At 40.3% G+C, this 18,820-nt stretch overlaps 10 protein-coding genes across 10 annotated transcripts; 6 read left to right on the top strand and 4 right to left on the bottom strand.

Moving 5' to 3' along the window:
- Window positions 1-30: 30 nt before the first annotated feature.
- HAT2 (Hat2p) lies at window positions 31-1,230 on the bottom strand (the record flags this gene model as incomplete). Its single annotated transcript, XM_037290254.1, has 1 exon — window positions 31-1,230. One exon carries the CDS (start codon window positions 1,228-1,230, stop codon window positions 31-33), a length of 1,200 nt encoding a protein of 399 aa, XP_037146149.1.
- Window positions 1,231-1,443: 213 nt separating this feature from the next.
- KEL3 (Kel3p) lies at window positions 1,444-3,366 on the bottom strand (the record flags this gene model as incomplete). Its single annotated transcript, XM_037290253.1, has 1 exon — window positions 1,444-3,366. The coding sequence occupies one exon, from the start codon at window positions 3,364-3,366 to the stop codon at window positions 1,444-1,446; it is 1,923 nt and encodes a 640-aa protein (XP_037146148.1).
- A 1,909-nt stretch (window positions 3,367-5,275) lies between these two features.
- On the bottom strand, window positions 5,276-6,907 carry PCM1 (phosphoacetylglucosamine mutase PCM1; the record flags this gene model as incomplete). Its single annotated transcript, XM_037290252.1, has 1 exon — window positions 5,276-6,907. The coding sequence occupies one exon, from the start codon at window positions 6,905-6,907 to the stop codon at window positions 5,276-5,278; it is 1,632 nt and encodes a 543-aa protein (XP_037146147.1).
- A 156-nt stretch (window positions 6,908-7,063) lies between these two features.
- SOM1 (Som1p) lies at window positions 7,064-7,363 on the top strand (the record flags this gene model as incomplete). The annotated part of the gene is made up of 1 exon (XM_037290251.1): window positions 7,064-7,363. One exon carries the CDS (start codon window positions 7,064-7,066, stop codon window positions 7,361-7,363), a length of 300 nt encoding a protein of 99 aa, XP_037146146.1.
- A 458-nt stretch (window positions 7,364-7,821) lies between these two features.
- FUM1 (fumarase FUM1) lies at window positions 7,822-9,318 on the top strand (the record flags this gene model as incomplete). The annotated part of the gene is made up of 1 exon (XM_037290250.1): window positions 7,822-9,318. The coding sequence occupies one exon, from the start codon at window positions 7,822-7,824 to the stop codon at window positions 9,316-9,318; it is 1,497 nt and encodes a 498-aa protein (XP_037146145.1).
- Window positions 9,319-9,917: 599 nt separating this feature from the next.
- On the top strand, window positions 9,918-11,576 carry PRB1 (proteinase B; the record flags this gene model as incomplete). The annotated part of the gene is made up of 1 exon (XM_037290249.1): window positions 9,918-11,576. The coding sequence occupies one exon, from the start codon at window positions 9,918-9,920 to the stop codon at window positions 11,574-11,576; it is 1,659 nt and encodes a 552-aa protein (XP_037146144.1).
- Window positions 11,577-11,918: 342 nt separating this feature from the next.
- HG535_0G03010 (uncharacterized protein) lies at window positions 11,919-12,440 on the top strand (the record flags this gene model as incomplete). Its single annotated transcript, XM_037290248.1, has 1 exon — window positions 11,919-12,440. One exon carries the CDS (start codon window positions 11,919-11,921, stop codon window positions 12,438-12,440), a length of 522 nt encoding a protein of 173 aa, XP_037146143.1.
- Window positions 12,441-12,622: 182 nt separating this feature from the next.
- On the top strand, window positions 12,623-13,447 carry UTP23 (rRNA-binding ribosome biosynthesis protein UTP23; the record flags this gene model as incomplete). Its single annotated transcript, XM_037290247.1, has 1 exon — window positions 12,623-13,447. The coding sequence occupies one exon, from the start codon at window positions 12,623-12,625 to the stop codon at window positions 13,445-13,447; it is 825 nt and encodes a 274-aa protein (XP_037146142.1).
- Window positions 13,448-13,695: 248 nt separating this feature from the next.
- On the top strand, window positions 13,696-16,641 carry CIN8 (kinesin motor protein CIN8; the record flags this gene model as incomplete). The annotated part of the gene is made up of 1 exon (XM_037290246.1): window positions 13,696-16,641. The coding sequence occupies one exon, from the start codon at window positions 13,696-13,698 to the stop codon at window positions 16,639-16,641; it is 2,946 nt and encodes a 981-aa protein (XP_037146141.1).
- A 67-nt stretch (window positions 16,642-16,708) lies between these two features.
- On the bottom strand, window positions 16,709-18,748 carry NPR2 (nitrogen permease regulating protein NPR2; the record flags this gene model as incomplete). The annotated part of the gene is made up of 1 exon (XM_037290245.1): window positions 16,709-18,748. The coding sequence occupies one exon, from the start codon at window positions 18,746-18,748 to the stop codon at window positions 16,709-16,711; it is 2,040 nt and encodes a 679-aa protein (XP_037146140.1).
- Window positions 18,749-18,820: the final 72 nt, after the last annotated feature.

Raw genomic sequence — 18,820 nt, 5'->3', positions numbered from 1 at the left:
AAATAGTTCAATACATTACAATTTATGCCTTCATTCCAGCATGGAGTCATCTACATTTACGAATCCTCCGACTCTAGGAAGCTTATTGGAGCATTTCCATACTTGAATGATATTTTCCTCTTCTGTACTTGCTATCAGCCACGGTATGTTTGGAGATATCGAGAAATCATTTACAGAGCTTCTATGACCTGCATGTATCATCATCACTTCTGGGGCACCATCATCAGCATCATCAGGAGCTTGTTCGGCACCTATTTCGGCTAGATCCCACATAATCACTCTTCGATCATCGCCCGATGAGACAAGAATTCCATCCTCTTTTGACGAAAATTCAAGATTTGTGACGGAACCTTCATGTCCTGGCATTGTATGTAAAACTTTCGATGGATTTCTTGCATCGTATAGGTAAACCAAGGAATTTGTACCTGCAGCTGCAAATAAATACTTGGAGTGCCTGCTGAATGAAAGAGTATTAAACGGCTCTTTGGATTTAATTGTACAAGTGACAGAGTCTCTTATCCTTTGATCATGCAACTTCAATGTTAAATCTTCTGAGGCTGACCCAAATATGTTGAGATCAAATTCGTGCCATTTACAATCATTAACTATGTCAGAATGTGACTCTGTCCAGACACTTATAGGAGCCAGTAGTTTTCCAGTAACATCCCATAAAGCGACAGTAGTGTCATCTGATCCACTGAGCAGCTTCCCTTCATCGTTCGAATTGAAGGATAAACCGTAACCATTCTGTTTATGGTAATCTAAAGTCAGCTTTAGCCCATCGGTCTGATCCATCGATTGGTCGTATATATACACCGTACCTTTACCGTTGATCGTAGCAATGATATTAGTGTCTTGTGGCATATATCGAGCTCTAATGACCTCCTCTTCATGCTTGAACTTTCTACTGATCTTTATATTCGACTTGGTTGTACGGTCACTCGATGACGTACTCTGCTCGGGTAGTATTTCGTCTGGCAACTCGATTGAAGCAATTTTCAAATAATTTTGTTCCTCTCCTGAAGTGTGTGTGCCGATTACCATGTGTTGTCGACTACTTGGATCCTGTCCTGGCTGCCATTCCACTGTCAAAGAGGGCCAAGTTAATCTCGTCTCGCTGACGAAGTCATACATTAGTGGGACATTTGACTTCCATAAGTCGTACTCCTCATCAATAGAAAGCGGTTTATCTGCCTGGTCATCTGTGATTGGACCCGTAACGCCCATCATTGAGTGCTCAATAATTTTGGAGCTCTATGTATGACTTGATTTATATCAATTAACATTTGCTGTATAAAAAGAATCTTCGCTTTCGAGAATTATGGGCCCTGAAGGGCAAAAACTATCACGTGAGTAAGAGATAATTGCACTCGGTTACACATAAGTGGAGCAACTGGGGGTATAATAACTTTCTATATTCTCTTATATGATCTATATATAATTCTATCTTCTTTTTGACATCTTGGTATTATCTCTTTCTACAATGCCCTCTACAGCGCCGAGTTCTTCCAGCTTGTCTTCTTCGAGACGAATTTGATCTCTTCTCTCCCACCAACGATCTTCACAAAGGTCGAAAGCTTTTTTCTTCAAATGTTTACCTTTAGCATCTTTGTTGTTGGAAATAGCCCACTGCAAAAAGTCTGCACCTGTGCGAATGTAAAAAGAGCGCAGCGTTTCGAACGCTTTGGGATGTGGGAGCCAAGGGCGGGGATCAGGTATTTCATCCTGATCCACCTCTTCAATTTCGTCTTCTACTTCCTCATCATCTTCTTCGGCGATCAATTTTTTATCGACAGGCTCTTCTTCGTCGTCATCGTCGTCATCCTCTTCTTCTTCTTCTTCTGAGCTTTCGCTGCCGTCCTGTTGCTTGGCTTTCTCGATAACGTTCATGTTCTCCCAATAAACAGTGACTCCATCGGCTTTGTTGAGATCAATGCTGTAGAATGAATCTATAGAGTAGTCTTTTTCCCCGTATTCCCAAACACCGCCAAAAATGAATAAGGTATCGTTGACGACAACCGTTGCAGAATTGAATCTTACATGGGGTAATTGATTTGAAACCGGGTATGAAGGTGTTGTATCTACATCTGAATCATCACTCTCATCCTCGTTGCAATTTTCACTGTTACTGCTTTCTTTATTCGAGTGATTATCCGTAGCATCCTCCTCCTGATCATAAAGTTTTGCCTTCTTCAGTATATTATTGAGTAATTCCTCCAGCTCCTTTTCCTGGTCTTTTGTGCTCTTATTGGAGGTCTTCACCACCTTTTTTCTTTGTGGCCTTAAAGACAAGGAATACCATCTATTGGTATTGGCCTGATAGGTGAAAACGTCATTATAAAACTCAGAATCTAAACTTTCCTCTGTTTCTTCAAAATCATACACTCCTCCAAAAAGTACACCTCTCCCTTTATGATGAACCATAGAGCAACCAACTCTTGGCGACGGTTGGAAACCTTGCTTTTTCCTTCTCTCCCATCTAATAGCACTTGCATCATTATTCATTTTCAAATACCAGCAATCACTCAGAACTTTACCTTTTTGTAACCCTTTGCCAGCTTTAACTTTACAATAACCTCCCCAAAGTATAGCACCTTCTGAATCTGGAATCAACGAATGTCCTGATCTTGCATCTGGGATAGTGTGATTCTTTGGGAATTCGACTTGTTTCCACTTGTAAGTGGTGATGTCAAACAACCAACAATCATTCAAATAGGTCGTGGATGTACCTAGGTCTCTAAATCCCCCGTGCAATATCAGAAAGTTCTTCCAAACCGTCATTCTATGACCGGAACGTGCAGAGGGTCCATTCTTTTGTTCGATCTTCGTCCATTCCTTGGTCGAACAATCTAGTAACCAAGTGTCCGAGTAATGGTAAAAGGTATTTTGTTTTGGAGAGGAAAACTCGCCACCGTGTAGAATTGCAACACCACTTGGATGAGCTCCCATGGCCGCTGACGATCTAGGCATTGGGGAATTCTGGGAACTAATTCTCTTCCACTGGTCGTTATCGGGATTATATGTAAGCATATCATTATAAAAATGTGTCATTGAAGTTTCCTGGTCTGTGTTTTCTCCACCAAATAAGACCAATTCGTTTTTACCGTGGATTGGATTCGCGATTATGCATGGGCTAATTCTTTTTGATGGTTTTTCAACAGTTTCAACGACAATTTTCTCGAAGAGTTCCTGTTCACGCTTGAAGTTTGCTAAAATTTCTTCAATATCAACATCCTCTTCTTCTTCAGTTCCAAGCTTCTTGGACTTTTTCTTGTCCTTCAACTCAGCCTTACCTTGACTTTTCTTCATCTTGAGCTCGGCACGAGCCTTTTTGGCCTCCTTATCTTTCTTATTCTTCTTTGCCATCGTGTCGCCAGGTATCTTACTCTTGTTAATTAATTCGATCCAATTGATTTAATATATAGTAATGTAAAAGGGCATCTTATGTTTTAAATTTGTTCTCATCGCTTCCGAACGCAGTCTTTTTTCATATAGCAGAAAGATCCATGATCCACATCTCTCTACCAGAGAAAAAGACAAGGATGAAGATGAGATAAATAATACTAGCAACAACGCAGGTAACAAAGTAATAACCCGTTTGGCCTAATTCGAGTGAACTTGAGGGCGCATGAGATGAATCCAGGCGTTTATGATACTTTGCTACATTCAAACTCCAAACTAATGTAGTCATGTATCAGGCTTCAGTGAGATCAAATATAAACGCAGAGAAGTCATAACTGAGATAGCTGAAGTTAGCATTCAAGATTCCTCATGTGACAGTGGAGAGATCGAAGGGAGATGAAAAGAGCCCTTTCAATGCGATGTTGTCGCTCCTTATGAATTCTGGTGAAAAAAAGGTCGATCTTGCAGCTGCAGTGAGCGGTGGGCAGTGAGATTTATGAAGTATTGACTTAAGGACATATTCATCTTGTGAAAAAATATGTTGCAATGATTTCAGTAAATACTTTTGCTGACAGACACATTTATCTTATTCACAGGCAAATCAACATCCGGCAAACCGCTTTTCCTGGGATTTTAAATGATACCAAATTATACAATGGGCGATGACCATTGATATTTCTACAAGTTTTGCAGGCTTGACTTTTGCGGATTAGATCGGCTATGGGAGCTATTTTAGTTTTCCGCATGCAATATATTGTTAGCTGCGTTCGTCGCTACTAAACGAAGGCATGTTTTAGTTCACAGCAGCATTTTGTTCAGTTTGTACTGGCCTTGAATAGTTATGCATAAGAGTCGTAATTTACTCATAAAACGTCTTTCTAACGTCCAGCAGGAATTTGCTTCGCATTTTTAGTCTATTTGGATAATCGCATACGCTAGGCACTTTACATTTGGTTATAAAGGAAATTCTTTTTGCTCAAGAGATGCACTGCAGGAACCGATTTTCTACTCTGCTGAACGAACTATGTTATCTACCGTGAGATATATGAAATTCGTTGAGAGTCTATCCCGTAATTCCTCTTTTTTAGATCATCTACATCGACGTTATTAAAGTCTTTATGGTATGACAACAACGATTATATGTATTCGTTAATGGTGGTAAGTTGAAACTCATCTTTAGTACTAGCCCTTGACAATTTATTAATACGCATTAATATGCCTGCCGCTTATATAGGTATTATGTATTTTCTAAGATTTAATGCTTAATACTGCTGCTATGTGTATCTTTCCATCGAGCGCATCTGGTAGTAAAATAGACTCTATCAAGTGATCAAGCTGGTGTGATTTCCAACCTCAATTGAATGTGATTGGTTCTTTTGAGGGCCTCACCCAGAATAAATTACCTGAGTATAAGGAGATCGAGGTGATTTGCAGAAACTTAAATCTCTTTTCAGCGTAAGATGCTGTGAATACGGTACATCACAATTTATAAACCAAAAATGAGCCAGGAAGCATCCCATCAGGTAGCTTCCTTTTCTTGCAATGACTTAGCATTATTGTATATCAGAATACCACTTTCAGACAGGAAGGAACTGCAGAGCATGCAACACACAAAGAGGATTTTCGCAATGTGGCACTTACTTGATGGAGGAGCTCTCAGAGAGAATTGCAGCATAAATGTTCCTTGATTGGTCGAATCGAATCCGAGGCTCATCAATCACTGTGACATTTTCCTTTGAACGGATTTACAAACAAAAGCTCCGTAAGCTATGTACTTGTTGATAATCAATTCAAAGCTTGCTTGCTTTTTTTTGATTAGCTACTTTATTAAAATCGATAATGCAAAAGCAAAAAAAACCTATACTTTTAAAGCTCAATTGCTAACAGAAGCTAACACCAAGCTGCTAACGGCTCTTGACAATTTTTCAGTATCTTCACGAGTGGAAGCTTCAGCGTAAACTCTCACAGCGTCTTCAGTTCCACTAGCTCTGACAAAGGATCTGCCGTTATCAAACTGAGCAACCTCAGCATCTATCTTATCCTGCAGGCCCCTAGGTGATAGCAATTTGCGTTCTTGGTCTGTTGCAACAAAGATTGTTCTATCTGGTACAATAACTTTTGTTAGCTTGTTCGGTAGATCAGTAAACTCTTTATTCCAGTCTGCAGGAGACCAATTTAGAATTGATAATACAGCTAGAACTCCCATCATATCAGATATAGCATCACCAACAGTCTGATTGATCAATTGAGATAATGCTTTCAGAGTGTTTGTTGCAGCGGACTTCGCAGCATTACTTGATATAACTTCGAAAAATTTCTTGGAGAAAATGATAGTGCCATGACCATTAGCTTCGAAATAGATTCCTATATCATAATGTGTGATTGCCTCATGATGTAAGTGTTTAACACCAGTCTTTGCACAAGTTACAGGGACTTTCAGTTTCTCTTTCAAGTAATTGGTAGAGCTTCCGTTAGCATAAGCGGTTTGAACTATACCCATTGATAATTTTGACTTGAGATCAGCCTCATCCAGTAATTGTGAAATGAATTTGGCAAATAAGGTTGCGATTTTATCCCCATCGAGTAAATTGAAGACTCCTGTTGCGTCGACGTAATAAAACACAACTCTATCAGCGTCACCGTCAAATGAACAAAATAGCTTGTTTGAATTATCCTCATTACGAATTCCATGTGGCAAACATTGATTTGTCTTTACAAAATCTGCACCACACATATGGTTTAACAGTTCTGGATTTTCCCAGGCGTTATTGATCACACAGACTTGCTGAACAAGAGGCCATCTTTTCAATAGTTCCTGTATCTTTGGCCCACCAATTCCGTTGGCAGTATCAATAGTTAGATATTCGAAGTTAGATGAGGCAGTGGTTTCCGCGCCATGCGATTCCATAATTGTAGACCATGCGCTCAGGAAAAAGTCAAAGTATTTGGATTCAGAGATTTCTGAATGATCGTTGTCGTTCGATAGCTCGTTCGTTAAAAAATGCAATTGAGGAGTACTCAACAATCCGTAGTCTTTCACGTCCGCGTTGAACAGATTTTTGGCACTCGCCAAGAGACATGACAGAAGATGGGGGCCTGATGATCTGGAATCGCGACCCAAGACCAATCTTGCCCGGTACTCCGCGTTTCCGGCGGGGACTAAATCCTTTAACCTCTCTAATATGGCTTTTTGATTTCCGCTGGACACCAAGTTGGCCAGATCAGTAGCAGTAGCCTCCCAGGCCTGGATTAGCATAGATCCGTCTGGCTCAACAATCTTGACACCATTATCGCATGGAGGATTGTGTGATGCAGTTATCATAACTCCGATTGGTTTGCCTTTTAGAGCAATTGACCTCAAGCACGCAACAATACCAGTAGTGAACATCACCGTGTCTAATTTAGAAGCATCATCGCGAAATCCTGCTGTACCGTATGAATACCGGTAATTTCTAGTTGTGCAGTATTCTGACAATAACTGCTCGATCAATTGAATATCAACCATAGCTTTTTAATCTAGTAAGTGACCTCTTTCTATACTATGCGGTATTGTACATGTTAGAGAACATTTCATTAGTTGCATTCTTTTTCAGGCCACGAAATAAAACAAGAGCCCTTTGTGTAAAGACAGCAACGGACGAAGCAAGAACAAGCTTAATAAATGGCGCCGCCTACTCCTATACTTTGCAAGGATCAGATCCAGGGTGAGCACCAAAAGCTTGTGCGAGATTCTAAGTTCTGCTCCCTGAAATCACTCACGCAATATCAATGTAACATCACAGCGTATTCCCCTGAGGAATACATATGTGTACCATTCAAGAGGCTATTCGAAGAATGCATAACAGCCAACAAGACCAATAAGAGGAGCTTTGATAACGGTAAGAGTCAGAAGCAACAGAAAGTAAACCCAGGACTGGTGACCAAACGAGTCGAGTTGACGTCCCGCAATACAAACTCCTAGCCATGGCGATAGGGAACTGATCGTCGAAGAGGCGTCAAAGCGGTGTCATGGATGCTAATCAGTTTCATTTGGCTAGTATGCTCGTGCTAATGTAGTCTCTTAGCCGCTGAAGCTTATTATTTGCGATCTCGGAACCGAAAGTTATGCCCCATCATTTTTTCCAGGTTACGAGAAATCCCTTGACAGAACAAAATATCAAGAATATATCATAACCCAGCGTTTTCAACTTGAGATTTAGAATTAAGCTACGTATCAGTACATAATAGTTTTCGATACTTGCACTCTTCAGTGATCTGGTGTGTCAGTAACTAAACAGCTTGATTATTAGGGCATATTTGTCTCGTTATTCTGCATTTTCATTGTCCTCTTTGTCGGAAGTTTTGCCATTGGAGGGGATTTCCGCATTAGAAGAATAAGAACAAGAACAAGAACAAGAACAAGAAGAAATTGCGAGTGATATGTTGAGGTTGTCACCAAGTTTATTGAGAGGATATCGTTGCTCAAGCAGTACACTTTTGCGTCAAAGCCAAATGTCGTTAAGCACCAACTCAACGTTAATGCAACAGTTCAGAACCGAAACCGATGCGTTCGGTGAAATTCAAGTGCCAGCTGATAAGTATTGGGGTGCGCAAACTCAACGTTCTTTGGAGAACTTCAAAATTGGGGGTGCTCGTGAACGTATGCCAGAGCCAATCATCAAGGCATTTGGTATCTTGAAAAAATCAGCTGCTGTTGTGAATGAATCGTTGGGAACTTTGGACCCAAAGGTTGCTGATCTAATCAAGAAAGCTGCCGATGAAGTGGCGCAAGGTAAGTTAACTGATCATTTCCCATTAGTAGTTTTCCAAACGGGTTCTGGTACTCAATCGAATATGAATGCAAATGAAGTTATCTCTAACAGAGCAATTGAACTATTAGGTGGTGAAATGGGATCGAAACAGATTCACCCAAACAATCATTGTAATCAAGCACAATCGTCGAATGACACTTTTCCTTCGGTGATGCACATTGCAGCAGTGCTCCAAATAACTCATCATCTTTTACCGGAACTGACTGCCTTGAGAGACTCATTGAATACAAAGGCCCGTGAATTCAGAAATATCGTTAAAATCGGTAGAACTCATTTGCAAGATGCAACACCATTGACTCTGGGCCAAGAATTCAGCGGATACGTTCAGCAGTTGACCAATGGTATTAGTCGTATTGAGAACTCTCTAGTTCATCTAAAGTTTTTAGCCCAAGGTGGTACCGCTGTTGGTACGGGGTTGAACACAAGGATTGGGTTCGCGGAGAAAATTGCAGAGCAGGTTTCCAAAGAGACTGGTATTGTTTTCAAGACTGCGCCAAACAAATTCGAAGCTCTAGCGGCACATGATGCAATTGTAGAGGCAAGCGGTGCATTGAATACAGTTTCATGTTCATTATTCAAGATTGCCCAAGATATTAGATATCTTGGTTCAGGTCCAAGATGTGGCTACGGAGAGCTTTCCTTGCCGGAGAACGAGCCGGGCTCTTCCATCATGCCCGGTAAAGTTAACCCCACCCAAAACGAAGCAATGACTCAGGTTTGCGTGCAGGTTATGGGCAACAACTCTGCCATTACCTTTGCAGGCGCATCTGGTCAATTCGAACTGAACGTTTTCAAGCCAGTCATGATTTCCAACTTGTTGAGCTCTGTCAGATTAATCGGCGACGCATGCTACTCCTTCAGAGTTCATTGTGTTGACGGTATCACCGCAAACAAGGACAAGATCAATAAATTACTGCACGAATCCCTGATGCTTGTTACAGCGTTGAACCCCAAGATCGGCTACGATGCCGCTTCAAAAGTTGCCAAGAATGCCCACAAGAAGGGCATCACTTTGAAAGAGTCTGCTCTAGAACTTGGTGTTCTTACCGCGAAGGAATTTGATGACTGGGTCATTCCAGAGAACATGATTGGTCCTAAACCCTAGTTTTCCCATATAGTACCTTTATAGCCGGTATCACGTGCACTGCACCTTAATCATCAGCTAAATCCCTCTCATCCTCATTGCTCCTACATCTTGCACCTTATGTCTTGAGCCTTTACATCTCACAGCTCCTGCATCCTCAGCTCCTGCATCCTCAGCTCCTACATCCACTACATCCACCCTACCTTCCTACTCCACTGCTCAACTGCATCCATCCTTCATCCTCTTATCAGTTCCGCCTTCACAGTTGTATGGGCTTATCTATGGCGTAAACAGAACGGCAAACAAGCCACTTCTCCTTTGTCTACGGTTACCCGTCTTGAAAGAGATTTGCGATAAGATAAATTGCTGGAAGCCCAGCAAATCCGAGAAACTCTGCCAGGGCGGGTCAACGGGGGTCAAGAAGAAAAAGGGGTGGCAAGATGGCAGTTTCTGGGGGGCAAATTTCTATATAAAGAGAAGGATTAGGGAAGTCTCGGTGGCAAACACGAAGAGATTTGTTCATAACAACAGCGTTAGGTGTATATATATCTGTTATATATACACACACACGCAAGCATACAAGTATTTGCAGTCACACACGTAACACGTAACACGTCACAATGAAGTTAGAAACCACGATTTTTCCCTTAGCGGCTCTGGCAACAGTCGGCTCCTCTCTGGTTATTCCTGGGATGAAGTCTCACGAAGGTGGTAAAATGCCGTGTCATCGTTCCAAAGGTAATGGCAATGCGGGCGAGCTGCAGGTTGAGGGCGGACTCTCGAATGAGGTCGGGAAAGAAACAGAAAGCGACAACGAGATTGAATTGGAAGTTGCAGAGACTGTAGCCGAGGAATTGGAAGCTCCTTTAGTGGCCGTCAACGTAGCTGCCAAAAACTTGATCCCAAACCGTTACATCATTGTTTTCAAGAAACACGTGGGGCTAGAAGAGGTGGCATTTCACAAGGAGATCGTTGAGCAAGCTCAACTGAAGTCTGCAGCAGAACTGGCAGATTCTGACCCCTTCTTTGCCGCCACTTCAGATGTAGAATTCTCTAACTCGTTGGTGGGGGGCATTAAGGATTCGTTTGATATTGGTGGACTGTTGTCTGGTTACTTCGGCTATTTTACGGAGCCTGTCATTGAATTGATTCGCAAGAGTCCGTTCGTGGAATTCGTCGAGCAGGACTCCTTGGTTCACTCGAACGATTTCGATACGCAAAACGGAGCACCATGGGGTTTATCGCGTATTTCTCACAGAGAGCGTCTAAATCTGGGTAGTTTCAACAAGTACCTGTACGATGACCAAGGTGGCAAGGGTGTTACAGCTTATGTCATTGATACGGGTATCAACGTGAAGCACAACGATTTTGAAGGTAGAGCAAAATGGGGTAAAACTGTCCCAGCCAACGATGAAGACATTGATGGAAATGGACACGGCACCCATTGTGCAGGTACAATTGCCTCCAGACATTATGGTGTTGCAAAACAGGCAGAAGTTGTCGCTGTGAAAGTTTTAAGATCGAACGGCTCTGGTTCGATGTCTGACGTAATCAAAGGTGTTGAGTTTGCTGCTCAGTCGCATCAAAAAGCTGCAAAGGAGAACAAGAAGGGCTTCAAAGGTTCTACTGCAAATATGTCTTTAGGTGGTGGTAAATCACCAGCTCTGGATTTGGCTGTTAATGCTGCCGTTGCAGCAGGTATTCATTTTGCCGTTGCAGCAGGCAATGAAAATCAAGATGCTTGTAGTACGTCGCCAGCTTCTGCTGAAGGTCCAATCACTGTGGGTGCTTCCACTTTGAGTGATGATAGAGCTTATTTTTCAAATTGGGGTAAATGTGTTGACATCTTTGCTCCAGGTTTGAACGTTTTATCCACCTACATTGGATCAGATGATGCCACTGCCACCTTATCTGGTACCTCAATGGCTTCTCCACATGTCGCAGGTCTATTAAGTTACTTGTTAGCTTTGCAACCAGGTAAAGAAAGTTCCTTTTATAATTCCGGTTCTGATAGTATCTCTCCGGAACAGATGAAGAAAAGATTGGTTTCCTACAGTACAAAAGACATTTTGGATGACTTACCTACCGACACGCCAAACGTTTTAATCTTCAATGGTGGTGGTCAAGATTTAAGTGATTTCTGGGGTGGCAAATCATTGGAAGCTAACTCTAGAGCTGAAAACATTGATATTGGACATATGGAAGATATCCTTGAGTCCAAGACAGACGATATATTTGATGAAATTAGATCAATTATGGATAGACTGAATATTATCTGATCAAAACAAAGCAACGCAATTCGGGTAAATAAAGTTCCGCAGGGTGGGATATTATGATATAGTTTGTATTTTTTTTTTTGTTCAGTATGATTTTATCATGTTGTTTTGTTGATATATGCTCTAAATCTATGTAGTTCTTATTATTTTAAGATGCAAATATAATTAAAAAAAAAAAAAAAAAAAAACTAAGCAATGATCTGCAAGTAAATGCAAACGCAGCGCGTGTTGTGCTTTTCCTAATTTCAGCCAGAGATATCGGGGAGAAGAATAGGACCTTGAACATCACACGTAGTCGATGAAAAGGTTGAATTAAGCTACTATTGTTCGCTGCTTCAGGTCCCAATGCGTAAAAAGCCGCCTTATCCAGTCACGGATTTGGACGACATAAAGATCTCCGGTAAGAATGTTGCAAAATGGGCCGACCAAGAACATGATGAAACAAATAAAGGGAGGTTCGAGAGGTCTTTTGTTGAAGTTATTGAGTCAAAATCTGTTTACGAGAAGAGCAATATGTGCCGCTCAAACCATGTTCCCAATTTCTCATCCAGCCACGAGCTATCTTATGCTGAACAGAAGAACAAGAAACATCAGGAGGTGCTTTTTCAGCGCCACCAACACATTAAAAAAAAGTTGATGGCAGAACCCGAAGATCATACAGTCAAACAATGGATCAAGACCGCAGAATTTGCTTTACAACGTTTTTTAATATCTATAGATAACATTATCGATAGGACTCAGGTACCGTTCTTACTATATCACAAGAGAGAAATCGAAGTCTTACTAATCCTGATATTAACATGGCACATAATCATGATTGCCGATCGATGCGGTCAATTCATAAAGGATATATGTGATATTGGTTGATTCCTTCCTGAATATTCATGAATTTTTCTCAGACATGGACGAAAAAAAAAATGCCCATCTCATCGCGAAGTGACTGGATTCCAAAAAAATTTTCCTCCTCAATAAGAACTGAAATAATAAAATAAAACAGTACTGCAAGCTAATTCAGGGGTCTTTAGCATACTACTCGAAAACGATAAAAGATGCGCCAAAAGAGAGCAAAGTCATATAGGAAACAAATGTTGGTGTATAACCACACGTTCAAGTTTCGTGAACCATATCAGGTTTTGGTAGATGACCAATTGGTTTTAGACTGTTATAAATCTAGTTTCGATCTAGTCAAAGGCCTGAAAAGAACGTTGCAAGCGGAGGTGAAAGTCATGATAACACAGTGTTGTATGCAAGCGCTGTACGCTTATGGGAACCAGGAGGCCATAGATATCGCCAAGGGATTCGAAAGACGTCGTTGTAATCATCCACCGAAAGATCCATTACCTCCGCAAAAATGTCTCGACGATGTGGTCAACGTCAATGGGAATAATAAACATAGATATGTCGTTGCGTCACAGGATTTGAATATAAGGCGGTCACTGCGAAAGATCCCGGGAGTACCGCTGATCCATCTGTCGAGATCAGTCATGGTCATGGAGCCTTTGAGCGATGCCAGTGCGAGAATAAGTGCAAAGGTAGAAGAGTCAAAGCTTTTCAAAGGACTAAACGATCCCAAAGTAGGGAGTCTCGATACATCCACAAACGACAAATCTATGATATCCAAAGTTCTCAAGAAGGGGAAAAAGGGACCAAGTTGCCCTAACCCATTGAGTATGAAGAAAAAAACAGTAAAAGATATCTCAAGGAAAGAAAATGGATCTGCGAAGAGGAAAATTGAAACGGTAGATAATGAGATCAAGACTGATTCTCAGGTCATGATCAAAAGCAAAAGAAGAAGAAAGCATAAAAGCGGAACAAAAAATGATGCCGGGCAGGGCAGTTCCGGATCATATGGCTCGAATGGAATAGAAGCTTGAAACGAACTAAAAGATGTTGATTGTATAGCTATTGGAATTTTCATAGAGAGTCACCGTGATTACTACTTTTGATTATGTATAAAATAGGTTTACGTATTAGGTGATTTGCACACAAAATTACTGTATAACAACTTTAAAACGTAAACAAACAATAGAGCACCAAAGACCCTTTCTTTATTTGGTACATATCGATATAAGCACTTGGCAGATTGGCAGGATCCTTTCGTTTTGCAGCAAGTGTGTGGAAAATGAGTTCATCTCCACACGCAGGTGATGATTTAATTGAAGAACTCAATATAACAGTAGCCGTCAGATGTCGAGGCAGAAATGAACGAGAGATTCGGGCGAAAAGCTCTGTGGTAGTTTCAGTACCAGATGTAATGGGTTCAAACGAGGTATCAATTAACACTACGGATGATGTAGGCATCACAGCGCAGATAAATTCAAAGACATACACAGTGGACAAGGTTTTTGGACCAAGTGCGAATCAGAGCTTAATATTTCACAATATAGCTGAACCGCTGTTTGCGGATTTTATTAAAGGATACAACTGTACCGTACTTGTCTATGGAATGACGTCTACTGGTAAGACTTATACAATGACAGGTGATGAAAAGCTATATAATGGAGAATTGAGTGATTCAGCGGGCATAATACCTAGGATACTGTTTCGCTTATTTGAGAGTCTGGAATCACAAAAGGATGATTATGTAGTGAAATGTTCTTTCGTTGAGCTGTACAATGAAGAACTCAAGGACTTGTTGAATGTTTCGCAAGATGTTCCCGCATCAAAACGCTTGAAGATATTCGAATCGGACTCCTTATCGTCATCCACTAATAATGTCAATCGAAATATTCCCAGGCAAAATTCTTCTAGCACATCAACAGAACACCCCATTTCTAGAGTTCAGAGAAATTATAGGAGGTCGCTGTCTTTTCCTGGCGTTCCCTTCAGAGTGTCACCCTCTCAGCAGCAGCAGCAACGACAGCAGCAACGACAGCAGCAACGACAGCAACAGCAGAAACAGCAGCAGCAAAAACAACAATCTCCAAATCAGGATCAAAGCACAGGAATCTATATTCAAAATCTGCAAGATTTCCACATCAACAGTGCAAAGGAAGGTATTAAACTTCTCCAAAAGGGACTCAAATATCGACAAGTGGCATCCACGAAAATGAATGATTTCTCGAGCAGATCACACACAATATTTACCATAAATCTCTACAAAGAACATAAAGGGGAAATGTTCAGAATTTCAAAAATGAATCTTGTAGACCTTGCTGGTTCAGAAAACATAAGTCGATCGGGGGCTCAACATCAAAGAGCAAAAGAGGCAGGATCCATTAACCAAAGTTTATTGACATTAGGAAGAGTAATAAACTCACTTGCTGATAAAAATGCACATGTTCCGTTCCGAGAATCAAAACTTACACGACTGCTACAGGACTCCCTCGGAGGTAATACGAAGACTGCTTTGATAGCTACAATATCGCCTGCCAAAATAAATTCCGAGGAAACTTGTAGCACTCTTCAATATGCAGCAAAAGCCAAAAATATCAAGAATAAACCTCAATTGGGATCCATTGTCATGAAGGATATACTTGTCAAGAGTATTACTTCGGAACTAGCGAAAATAAAAGCAGACTTCTTGTCAACCAAGTCTAGAGAAGGTATATATATGAGTCAGGATAACTATAAAGAGTTAACGAACGATTTAGAAAGTTACAAAAACGAAGTACAGGAATGCAAAAGGGTCGTTGAAAGTTTAACATCACAAAATAGTCTTCTCTTAAGGGACAAAAAAGCTTCTCATGAAGTCAATGATTTACAAAGGATTAAACTCCAGCGGATGAGAGATTCAGTCAGTGAGCTCTATGCAAAATTAGAGGAACAGCATAAAAGGGAACAAGAAATTATAGGTGCTACGTCGGCCCTGAAGACAGCCATGGGAAACATGGAATCTACTATCAAGAAATTTGAGAGACGGGAACATGAGTTTAAAGAAAAGATACGCTCTTCTTTAGGAGAGGAATTTTCTCGGCTGAAAGACACTTTCGTAGAGGATATTGAGAGAATTAATCAGACAGAGTACATTGAGGGTAACGATGTACCGGATCATGTCAATATTGTCAAATGTGAGATCGCTAAACTTGTAAAAACTGTTCAAGGAAAGGCAGAAACAATGTATAAAGACTGTATGGAAAAGATATTGCTAGAGACACCCAAATTTTACGAGGTTGCTGCCAATCAAATTTCAGAAGTTGAAACCATGCTCAACAATTATCATCGTAACCTATCTGAAAATCTCAGTGATGTCAGCGAAGAGTATAATAATTTGAAGCAGTACTTGACTGAGCATTTTTTCAAGAATGATCATGAAGATCTATTGAGTTCCCATGTGGACAAAACCTATCATTACCTTCAATCTTCAGCAGATTCTCTCCTTCACAGATTCCAGCAAATGATGAACGAGCATTTGGAAAATAACAAGGAAATAATGATAAAAAATTTGAGAACGGCTACTTCTGAAGTAATAAAAAAAGAAATGAACCTTTTTGAGCCACAGAAACACAAATGGGAGCAATCGTTTGAATATATAAACAAATGTGATTCATTGAACAACACTTTTCAAGGTGATATGAAGTTTGCGCTTTCTCACATTAAGTCCGCTGTAGGAACTTCGACTGACTCAGTCTTTAAAACAATCAATCAGGTAAAGGATCAGGTAGACAGGTACGAGGATCCCTTCCTTTTGATTGAAAAGAATGGTATTCTGAATGAGCACTTCGGCAAAATGCTAAAAAAAGACGAGATTCTCAAGAAAAGGTTGCAAAAATCAATATCATCCACGAAAGAGTATGTAGCTGTCATCGATAACCTTAGAAGTTCAATTGTGGATACTGTCGCTAATGATTATAAAACTAGCGATGACGAAAAGCGTGGATCGATTGAAGATGCTGTAGCGGATCTCGAGGATCAAAACCTATTATCAATAGATGAGCGACGTCCTTTGAGAAGGACATCACTCCAACCAATAATTAATAATAGTGGGCTCAGAAAAATGAAAAGGTCTAACTCACACTCTCCAAATAAACTCCCGCTTGTTCAGTACGTCAGTACATTGAAACGGAGTTGCTCGGAGTTGGATGAACGATATGAAGAAAATAAAAGCAAAATATCGAGACCAGACTAAATAAAACAACTTTTTAGAAATGACCCCTAGTTGTAACTATATTTAATCTAATTTTGATACTCTTTATTCAGCTATTTATTATTTTGTAGTCACCGAAGTCTCGAAGAAGCTCTTCCACTTCGCTTCTGGACTTCTCCAGTCGTAAGCAAATCCTGTCCAAATTTTCTACTCCCTTTAAGCACTCTAAAAGCCATAATTTTTGATCACTCTTTTCCTCTTCAGATTTTATTAACTCGCTTCGCCGATTTTTTTCTTTCTGCGATGCCAAATTCCTTGTGAAATTAGGAGTATCCTCTTTCATATCGAATGAGACCTTTGACGGACGCTCGGATCTTTTTATACTATAAAAGTTCTGTATGGATAAATCCGAAGAGCTGGGCTGTGATTGATCACGGTAAAAACGAGATAGTGGCTGTGAAGCAGTCAATCTGCTTTCGTGTAAACCAGATAATGATAGTTTCTTATAAGCATTTTGTAGAGCTTCATCTCCAATGTTTAACTGGGATGACTGAGTCTTGTTTCCTTTATACTTACCTCCTTCTTCAGCACCAAATTTTATATCAGCGGAGGAAAAAATGTTCTTCGTAAACTTCTGGGCACCTGCACTTCTAGTTGCATTTCCTGATGAACTAATATCTGTATTTTTCTCACCTAGACCTTTGAACAAACCAAAAATTTCTAAATTCTTGAATACAGGGAAAGAATAGCACCTGTGAATTATGTTTTTGACAACACCAAAAATAATGAACCTCCTCACATCTATCTTATTTGATTGTATTATATGGTAATGATCTTTATACCACTCTTTTATAGTTATGCCTTGGTTCAAGGACCTGTATAGGTCAAAAAGACATGATCGCGTAGGCAGATGATCAAAAACGATATCAGAGCGATTAGTGTTAGTACTAGAAAAACTGCCTTGATTCTGTTTTCCACGATGAACAGCAAAAGTACCAGATGAGAGAGATGAGGATTTTCGGGTGTTTGAATGTCGATCACCTAATGAGCTTTCGGATGCTGCCCTAGAATTAGCATTTCTGTTCTTTTGGAAGGACTCATCTTGTCCGCTTTCAGCGTCGGAGATCTTTGAGAGAGAAAATGGTAAGCTCGACAGATTTGATTGCTCCTTGATGTACACATAAGATTGACATTCACTTGCTAAGGCGGGATCTGTCAAAAACTGTCGAAGTAAACTAGTTGGCGCATATATGTTGCCAAACTGAAAGATATCTGACAGTATCACGCATTTATAGTATATCAAGTGTTTGATACACTCAACAACTAAATCAGGATCACTATCGCTAAGTTTAGCAATCTTAGAGATACTATTCAAACCGTCGATAAAGGTAACGATCTTCAACATTGTGGGATCCCAATTGACGTCTATGAGTTTGTTCAAATTTACTGTAGATATGGGAACATCTTCGATCGATATTCCGGGACTTGGCGGTTTTCTGATCGGAAAAATTCTAATATCCACCGCATTTCCGTCATCGATAGGTATTAAACACTCAGAATAATTATTAAGGTCTTGATAAACTCTCATTACCAAATCTCGTACGGAAAATTTTGATACATTATTTTCCAATTCATGAATAATTTGTTTATACTTCTCAAAGGAGCTCCTTTGGCTCTTAGTATTGGCCTTGTCATTGCTTATTTTCCCTTCTTGCTCGCCCGTACTTTCTGTAGATTTAAAGTCGAAAAATACAAGATCACGCTCAGCTTTAGATAAGATCTGATTCTGCTCTTCCAAAACTTTAAACATTTTGGCCAGCCTCGCTATTGCAGGCTCATATGGTGATGTCTCGCAGTCATATTGGAACACAAATACAAAGTTGAAGCTGAAAAAATTCCTGGCATAGTATGAGGAGTTAATGGTCACTGGGTAAGACACAATGCGATAGTTTTTATATTTTAATGTGAGCAGCTTGTGGCAGAGTTGTGGTTTCGGTATTATAAAATTCTTGATCGTATCAAAATTGATATTATGACTCTCTAAGTTGCCTGGAGGGAATTCATATCGCACTTTTGTACCCTCAGTGGGATGAAAAACGGCGTAGAAGATAGTATGGATAGGCACAAAGCCCTTGAAATTGTCATACATTATTTGCCTCACTGCTCTTAAAACTGTAATTGACTATCTAGCACTCATAATTTACAATTTCTGTATTGGACG

The sequence above is a fragment of the Zygotorulaspora mrakii genome, chromosome 7 (assembly GCF_013402915.1).
Source record: "Zygotorulaspora mrakii chromosome 7, complete sequence".
In the NCBI taxonomy this organism is placed as follows: domain Eukaryota; kingdom Fungi; phylum Ascomycota; class Saccharomycetes; order Saccharomycetales; family Saccharomycetaceae; genus Zygotorulaspora; species Zygotorulaspora mrakii.
The sequence above is the reverse complement of the archived record's forward strand: the minus strand, read 5'-3'. Positions and strand labels throughout refer to the sequence as shown.